This window comes from Aureococcus anophagefferens (genome assembly GCF_000186865.1).
Source record: "Aureococcus anophagefferens unplaced genomic scaffold AURANscaffold_2, whole genome shotgun sequence".
NCBI classification, from domain to species: domain Eukaryota; class Pelagophyceae; order Pelagomonadales; family Pelagomonadaceae; genus Aureococcus; species Aureococcus anophagefferens.
The window spans coordinates 102,526-111,299 of record NW_008705562.1 but is presented as its reverse complement, the minus strand read 5'-3'; the positions used below and the strand labels follow the sequence as shown (position 1 = coordinate 111,299).

Genomic DNA, 8,774 nt, shown 5'->3' with positions numbered 1-8,774 from the left:
GGGCGGGCCTCGGGGGGGGGGGCGGGGTCGCGCCCACTCCGCCTCGGGCTTGAGGTCCTCCTCGCCCTTGGCGTCCGCGGCGGCCTGGAGTTCGGCGTTGAAGTCCGTGATGTCGCGGACCTTGTACCAGCCCCAGAAGGCGATGATGGGCCAGTAGATGACCCAGATGATGAGCTCGAGGTTCGTGATCGCCGGGCGGTACCAGAAGAGGACCATCATGAGGAAGAAGAAGCCGTTCTTGGTGTCGCAGCAGCCCGTGATGTCCCAGACCTCCTCGTTGGGCCAGGCGATGGACTGGCCCTTGCCGTCGCACGACTTGGCGCGCTCGGTGACGAGCTTGCGGCCGTAGGCCTCGGGCACCTGCTCGACGAGCGCGTCGTACCAGGGCTCGGCCTCGAGGCGGCGGTAGGAGTGCCACGACGCGTCGGCCTCGTCGTCGTCGCAGTTCTCCTCCTCCCAGTCGCCGTCGGGCCGCGCGCCGATCTCCTCGAGGCCGTCGTAGTACGCGACCTCGTCGTCGAGCGTCGAGCCGTCGTCGCACGCCTCGAGGCCCGGGATGGCGTCGAGGGACCCGACGTCGGCGCAGGTGATGCCGAGGCAGGCGTAGGACGCCTGGAAGGCCTCCTTGACGGCGACGTAGCCGTCGGGGACGAGCTGGTCGTGCGTCGACGCGTCGAGGACGTCGGGGAGCACGAGGTTCCGCTCGAGGACCGCCGCGGCCTCGGGCGCGCACGACGCGACGCGGGGCAGCACGGCCATGGTGAAGGCGTGGAGCTCGGCCCAGGTCTTGCCGTGGCCCAACGACGCCGTGCCGAGCGCCGTGCCCTCGCCCTGGGGGTCCGCGCGGTACGCGTAGCGCATCGCGCCCTGCATGAGTGGGAACGTCATCTGCACGAGGATCTTGTCGACGTAGGTCCGCGCCTCGGCGCAGCGCGTCTCGTCGCGCACGGCGGCGAGGCCCGCGCGGTAGAGGCGGAGCATGCGCGCGTTGACGTCGCTGTTCGCGCCGTCGCCCGCCTCGCGCCACGCGGGGCGGCCCGCGTCGTCCGCGCAGTAGTTCCAGGCGTTGCAGCGCATGTCCGGGAGCGCGTAGGACAGGGACCCGAAGGGCGACCCCGTCTCGCCGGGGATGGAGCCCACGTAGAAGGCCCAGCCCTCGTCCCACGCGTGCGGCGCGCCCTCGGGGCCGACGTCGCCCGCCTCGCACTTGCCGAGCGCGCTGTAGAGCTCGTGGAGGCTGTACATCCACGTCGACTGGTACTGGGCCGCCTTGAGCGCCATCTGGAAGGCCATGTCCCAGGAGAGCGTGTTCGTAGAGAAGAGCTCGGGCCGCGGGTCGAGCTTCGCCGTCGAGTTGTCGCTCAGGCGGTCCCACATGACCGCGCGGACGTAGTCGTCGGCGTATTTGGCGTTGCCGTGGTAGGCGAGGAACTCGTCGTAGGTCGGCTCGCCGCTCAGGTCCTTGGAGAAGCCGCGGAGCGTCCGGAAGCCGTCGCCCTTGGCCGAGTTGCCGCCCTGGTCGTAGATCTCCCACGCGCCATCCCAGTCCTCGGCCTGCATGCGGTCGCTGAAGGCGCGCATGTCGAGGTCGATGGCCGCGTGGGGCGCGATGTCCGTGTAGGGCACGTAGGACGCGTACGTGCCGAAGGGCGCCTGGACCGCGGGCACCCAGACGTCGTCGCAGATGCGCTTGCAGGCCCAGGCCCCGAAGGCCTCGCCCTTCTGGAACTCGTAGGACGCGTGGGACCCGAGGCCCGCGGCGATGAGGGCCAGGAAGCCCGCGGAGAACTTGAAGAAGAGCGACAGGTCCATCTTGTTCGTGCCGACGAACATCGACGCGCCGAACGCGACGCCCGCGAAGATGCCCGTGACGATGGGGATGGGCATGGACTCGGGCCTGTAGGCCGCGCCGAAGCCGACGACGAAGATGGCCGCCTCGAAGCCCTCGCGGAGCACGGACGTGAAGCTGAGCGTGAAGAAGCCGTACTCGTTCGTCTTGTCGATCTGCGCCTGCACGAGCTCGTCCATGTTGCGCTCCCACTTGACCTGCCAGGACCCGGACGACTTCATGCCCGGGGCGAGGTGCGTGACGAGGAAGTAGGTGATGACGACGCACGCGAAGCCGAGCATGCCGCCCTCGACGACGAACGCCGTCGTCGTCGTCATCGTCGACTTCTGCGTGTAGTAGATGGAGAGGATGACGACGCCGATGGCGACGGACGCCGCGCCGCCGACGGCGGCGCCGAGCCAGACCTGGCGCTTCAGGTGCTTGGCGTCCGCGCGGTTGAGGTACTGGATGAGCACCGCGACGAGCACCGCGGCCTCGAGCGTCTCGCGGAAGAGCACGAAGAACGCGGGGATGCAGAACCAGTCGTTGAAGTCCTGGACGCCCATGGTCTGCGCGTGTTTCTTAAGCCCCTCGGGGGGCTTTGGAACGTGGGTGGAGTGGTGTCAGCTTCGACGGAAGCCGAGCGAACGTTTAGAGCGTCGAGGGCGCTCGCGGGACCGGTTTTTTTTTTCCCGACGCGTGCCCGGGGCCTCGGAGGGGGGCCGGGCGGGGACGGAAGCCGGGGAAGATCGCTCTGGATGGACGAGGTGGCGAAGAAGCACGACAACCTCAGGTGCCACAAATCGCTGAGCGCTCAGGAGATGCTCAAGGAGCGAGGATCGCGAGCACGTGCGCCACGTGCCTCCTGGGCCTGGCTCCCGGACGCCGTCCCGGGACACGCCTCGGAACCCCCTACGCTGACAGCCGCATCCAGGTCATCTAGGACGTTACAACGTCGGTGCCGAGGAATAGCGCCGTCGCCGCGTCCTCGTCCAGGAGCGTCGCAGCGAAGCGGTGGTCCGCGAGCGCGGCGGCGCAGGGCCGGAGCGCGCGCGCGAGGTCGACGGCGGCGCGGCGCGCGGCCTGCGCGGAACTCAAATCTTCAACCCGACTTCAATGCGTGCGTAATTGAACTGCTCTTCGGCTCTGCTTCGAGAACTCGACGAGAGCCATCGATTCGTCCAAAAGTCGGCCGAATCGACCTCGATTCGACCGAGCTCGAGAGTTCCGAAGTTGGTCGGGACGTCCCAGCTCACTGTTTGAGTTCCACACAGCGCGCGGCGGCCGCGGGCGCGTCGCGCGCCGCGAGCCAGCCGTCGAGCGCGGCGTCGAAGGCCGCGTGGACGGCGAAGAACGCGGGGTCGTTGACCGACGCCTTCGCGTTGTCAAAGTCGCCGACGACCTGTGTGGAAATCAAATCTTCAACCCGACTTTAATGTGAGCGTAATCGAACGGTTCGGACCGGACTCTTTCGCTGTGCTTCGAGAACTCGACAAGAGCAATCGATTCGTCCAAAAATCAGCCGAATCGACGTCGATTTGACCGAGCTAGAGAGTTCTGAAGTTTGGTGGGGACCCCCCAAACCACTGGTTGATTTCCACACAGCCGACGACGTGGTCCGTGCGGTTGCAGCCGCGGGCGCCGCCGAAGGCGCCTGGGCGGGAGAGGGGTGGTTCGACGTCGCTTCGACGCGAGCGTTCCGAACGACCGCGCCCGCTTCGAGCGCGCTCCGAGGGACGATCGCTCGTCCGAAACTCAGCCGACGCGAGAGCGGAGCCTTTGACGTCGGGCACGCCGCCCGTTTCCCGCCCTGGAAGGCGCGGTGCACGAGCACGTGCGCGCGGAGCGCGCGCTCCGCGGCCGCGGCCCAGTCCGTCGCGTTTCTGAACGCCGCGAACGCGTCGCCGGCGGCCTGGGCAGGACAAGGGTGATTCAACGTCGCTTCAACGTGAGTGTTCCGCGCGCGCGCGTTCCGGAAAAAGCATCCACGCGTCGAGATCGTTCCGAGAGATGATCGCTCGTCCAAAAATCAGCCGAAACGAGTGGAAACCGGCCGAGATCGGAGCCTTTGAAGTTGGGAATTTCGCTCTCTTGTGCTGCCCTGCCCGCGGCCGCGTCGAGGCCCCGCGACCGCTCGCCGCAGTAGGCGTCGTAGCGCACGAGGACGGGCGGCATGGCCCGCTTCGCCGGCGTGTCGTGCGTGACGCCGCGCCAGGCGACGGGCCAGCCCGCGAACGCGCCGGCGCCGACCGCGTAGCCGCGGTCCGCGTCGCCGGCGAGCGGCCCGAGCACGCCGTCCCAGGCGCCGTGGCCGCCGGGCGGTCGGGGCGGCACGTCGCCGAGGCCCCGGGGCGCGACCGCGCGGAACGCGGCGAGGAACTCGCGGCGGAGCAGGCGGTGGTACGCGAAGAAGAGCGGCCCGCTCGCGTGGATCGACGCGTCGCCGCACCGGAGCGCCGCGAGGTCGTCACCGTGGGCCTCGACGAAGGCCTCGTAGGGCAGGAAGGCCGCGCCGTAGCGGAGCCGCCCGGCCCACGCCGGCGTCGTCCGCAGGCGCCAGAGGGCCGCCGCCGCGAGCGCGGCGTCGTTCCCGCCCGAACCGGACGCCGACGCGGCGACGAGGGGTCGTCGCCGGGCGAGGGACGCGACGCCGGCGACGACCAACGCCGCGCAGGCCGCGAGCCCCAGCGCGACGCGCCATCGCCGCGGCGCCGGCGCGAAACCCATGCGAGGTTTGCCTACGACGCTTTTTTTGCCCGAGATGCCTCGCGCTCGCCGATTCTAGTCGTGAGTCCGGACTCCGGCGGCCTCGTCGGCCGCCTCGGCCTCCTCCTCGTGGCGCCGGCGAGCTCGGTTCGCCCGAGGTACCCCGCGAGCCCCCTGGGTAAGCACCGCGCGATTCGGCCACGGCGCGCCGCCCAACACGACCCCGAGGCGAACAGTAGGCGCCGGCCCGGCCCGGCGCGCCGTAGGCGGGCCCGCGAGCCACGCTACTGCGAATCGCGGCGCCGGCCGCGTCGCCGTTTATGAGGGCGCCCCGCGCTCACGCGGCGAGGCCGCAGAGCGTGTAGCCGTAGGGCGCGCCGTCGCCGGCGAGGGTCTCGTCGATGGGCCGCGGCGCGTCGCCGTCGTCCGGCGTGTCGACGTCCGCGGCCTCCGGCGCGAGGACGAGGCCCGGCCCGTGCGGGTCCTCCGCGGCCTCCTCCGGCGCGAGGACGAGGCCCGGCCCGTGCGGGTCCTCCGCGGCCTCGTCGCCGGAGAGGCCCTCGACGTCGTGGAGCTCGTAGACGTCCGGCGCGGCCTCCGCGGCCTCGTCGCCGCCGCCGGCCTCCGCGGCCTCCGCGGCCGCGTCGCCGCCGCCGGCCGCGTCGCCGCCGCCGGCCTCGTCGCCGCCGGCGGCCGCGGCGGCGGAGTCGTCGCCGCCGTCCTCCGCCGCCCAGCCGAGCACGTCGGGCGGCGCCGCGCCCACCGCGAGCGACGCGCGCCGCTTGTCGTTGGGCGCGAGCGTGAAGTGGTGCGCCTGGAGCTCGAAGGCGCGGCGCGCCGTCGCGAGGTCCGCGCGGAGCGCGCAGGCCTCGTCGCGGAGCCGCGCGGCGTCGGCCTCGGACGCCGCGAGCCGCTTCCGGAGCGCGGCGCACTCGGCGGCGTCCGGTGCGTCGGCGCCGGCGTCGCCGGCGTCGCGCGCGCCCGCCTCGAGGAGGCCGGCCGGTGGCGCGGCCGGCGGCGGCGCGGCCGCGAGGAGCGCGCGGCAGTGGTCCGCGACGCGCCGGAGGTAGTAGGCCGCGGCGAGCACGCCCCACGACGCACAGAAGAGCGCGGCCGTGATGCGGCCGTCGAAGCGCGCGTCGCGCGAGCCCGTCGCGTGGCGCTCGAGGTCGCCCCAGCGGCCCGTGAGGACCATGAACAGGACGACGCCCAAGACGACGCACGGCACGCCGATGAGGCCGACGACGAGGATGACGGAGATGGCGTTGAGCCGGCCCTGCTTGTCGATGGGCGCCTGGCAGGGCCACATGGCGCCGCAGGGGATGGCCACGGGCACGGCCGCGAAGACGACGACGCCCATGACGGCGACGAAGCCCGCGTAGGAGCTCGCGAACGCGCCGCCCGCGAGCGCGACGAAGATCGCCGCGAGGTACTTGGGCGCGACGAGGATCTCGCCCTTGCGCGTCGACGAGTAGTGGTAGAACCAGGCCATGAGGCCCGCCATGCCGCAGGGGATGAGCGCGAGCGCCGCGTCGATGCGCTGCTGCTTCGTCGGCTTGACGCGGTACCTGGGCGGGAAACGATAAGAGTCAACACGGCTTCCATAGGCAACTCTTCGCACGGGGTTGACATAGGTTTCTCGCTGTCTAGTAAGAACCCGCCGAGAGGAACCGATCCGTCCAAAAATCAGCCGAAACGACTGCGATGTGACCGAGAGGTTTGAAGTTTTCGCCGGACGGGGCGTTCCGCCGGTCGTTTCCCACGCGGCGCGGTACTGGAACGCGAGGCCGAAGAGGAGGCCGTAGACGCCGCCGCCGTAGAAGACGGCCGCGACGAAGCGCGTGAAGTCGTCGAGGAGCGGCTCGCCGCCGCGCCACCGCGCCTTCTGGTCCTCCCAGCCCGCGTCGACCTGGGCAGGAAAAGGGTGATTCAAGTTCTCTTCAACATGAGTGTTCCGCGCGCGCGCGTTCCGGAAAAAGCGTCCATGCTTCGAGACCGTTCCGAGAGATGACCGCTCGTCCAAAAATCAGCCGAAACGAGTGGAAAACGGCCGAGATCGGAGCCTTTGAAGTTGGGAATTTCGCTCTCTTTTCCCGCCCTGGCGTCGACGAGCCGCCACGCCTCCGACACGGCCGCGCCCAGGAGCTCGCAGCCCGCCGGGTCGCCCGCCGCCGCCGGCCGCGTCTCGGGCATGAGGAGGATGGCGCCCTGGGCGACGGCCTTGATGCCGAGGGCGATGTAGATCGCCGCGCGGATCGTGAGCACCTTCTGCCGCACTAAAACGCCGCCGACGATCTGCCCAAAGAGCGACCCCGTGCCGCTGTAGAAGCCGCCGGCGATGCCGCCGCCCTGGATGTTCTGGATGCCCTCGTCGGCGACGACGGCCTTGGACATGAGCTTGTCGCCCGGGTCCCGCCGGTGCCGCTCCGCGGCGCTCGTCCGCCGCGCCTCCGCCTCGCGCGCGGGGTCGATGTACATGGTCAGGTCCAGGAAGTAGTTCTGCTCGCACGCGCTGTGGACGTTGAAGAGCGCGCGCAGGAAGTAGATGCCCAGGATGTAGTACATGTCCGGGATCGTCGCGATGAGGAAGTTGCAGCCGATGTCGAACATCTTCGACACGTAGATGAGCCACTTCCGCGGCATGCGGTCCGCGACCTCGCCGTGGATCGGCGCCAGCGGGATGCGCGGCACCTGGTAGACCAGCGTCGACCAGAGCGCGAACATGGCCATGCGCTGCGGGTTCTCGTTCAGGACGCGGAACGACATGTAGAGGCTCAGCGGGATGCCCAGGCAGCCCGACGCGAAGCCGTCGAGGAAAAAGTACTTGAAGAGCGGGCCCAGGCGCTTCAGCAGGCCCTGCTCCCGCTGCTCGCGCAGCGTCTTCCCGCCGCCCGCGAGCCCGTCGTACATGGTCCGACGGCGCGCGCGGGGGGGGGGGCAGCCAAGGGTGGGCCGACGCGGATTTTCTGGCGGGGGCAACATTGGTTTCAAGAATCATTGAGTCATGTCCTTGAAGCGGCTTTGAAGACGCGACGAGACCGACCCCCCCGTCGACCGGAAGCCGGGGCCTAGTTGCCCTTGAGCGCCACGAGCTCCGCCTCGAGCAGCGCGGCGAGCGCGGCCATGTCCTCGGAGGCCTGGGCCGAGCGGCGGTCGAGGAACGCGTCGTAGACGGCCTCCGGGTCGGCGTCGGCGCAGTGGCCGACGTCGTCGGGCAGGCCGGCGAGAACGGCCGGCGGGAAGTCGCCCGCGAGGAGCGCGTTGGCGCCGTCGAAGGAAAAGGGCGCGCCGTCCCAATCGAGTTCCGCGGCGCGCGCGCGCAGGTCGTCGAAGAGCCGCGCCGCGTCGCCCCCGGGCGCGAGGCCCGCGTCGAGGAGCCGCCAGCGCACGGCCCGCGTGCCGACCTGCGCGCGGATCGGCCGCCGGCGTGGGACGTCCCGGCCGGACTCGGACGCGCGCGCGCGCGCGGTCGACGTCGACGCGACGCCGGCGCGGCCGATCTCCGGACGCGTCGCGCGCGCTCTCGGCGCGCGCGCTCTCGGCGCGCGCGCGCCCTCGCGTCGACGCGGTCGACCGCGGGCGTCGCGCGGGGGGCGGGGCGTCCGCGCGGGCGCCGACGAAGCCGCCGTCGCGATCCGCGTAGCAGAGGCACTCGAAATCGCGCGCGTCGTCGAGGAGCCGCTGGGCGCCGTCGCCGGCGGCGCGCAGGACCCAGGCGCCGCCCGCGGCGACCGCCGGCGCCGCCGCGGGCTCGCAGTCGGCGCGCGCGAGGAGCGCGGCGCGGCGGCCGTCGAAGGGCGCGACGGCGACGCGCCCGCCGGGCCGCCCGTCGCCGTAGGCCCGGTACGTGAGCACGCCGTCGTAGCGCAGGTCGCCGTCCATGCACCGCACGCGCTCGGCGACGGCGGCCCGCGCCGCCGCCTCGCCGGCGTCGTCGATTGGGCCGAGGGCCTCGAGGATCGTCGCCGGCGGTGCGCCGCGGCAAACGAGGGCGAGGACGAGCCGCTGGCTCGGCGGCGCCGCGAGGTCGAAGTCGGCGAAGACGCTCTCGAAGGGCGCGTCCGCCTCGACCTCGGCGACGAGCGCGGCCATGGCGCGCCTCGGGCAGCCCCGATCGTTGCGGCTCGCACACGGTTTACACGATGGGGCTCCTCTGCGGCGACATCCTCGAGCTCGCGACGGCGCGGGGCATCGACCTCGAGCGGTGGCTCGTGCCCAAGGACGGCTGGGGCGCCGACTT

At 71.5% G+C, this 8,774-nt stretch overlaps 1 protein-coding gene across 1 annotated transcript; it reads right to left on the bottom strand.

The window, feature by feature from the left end:
• Positions 1–36: 36 nt before the first annotated feature.
• On the bottom strand, positions 37–2,394 carry FTR1 (putative iron permease; the record flags this gene model as incomplete). Its single annotated transcript, XM_009034677.1, has 1 exon — positions 37–2,394. A coding segment is annotated over one exon (2,358 nt), but the record flags the coding sequence as incomplete, so codon positions are not given.
• Positions 2,395–8,774: the final 6,380 nt, after the last annotated feature.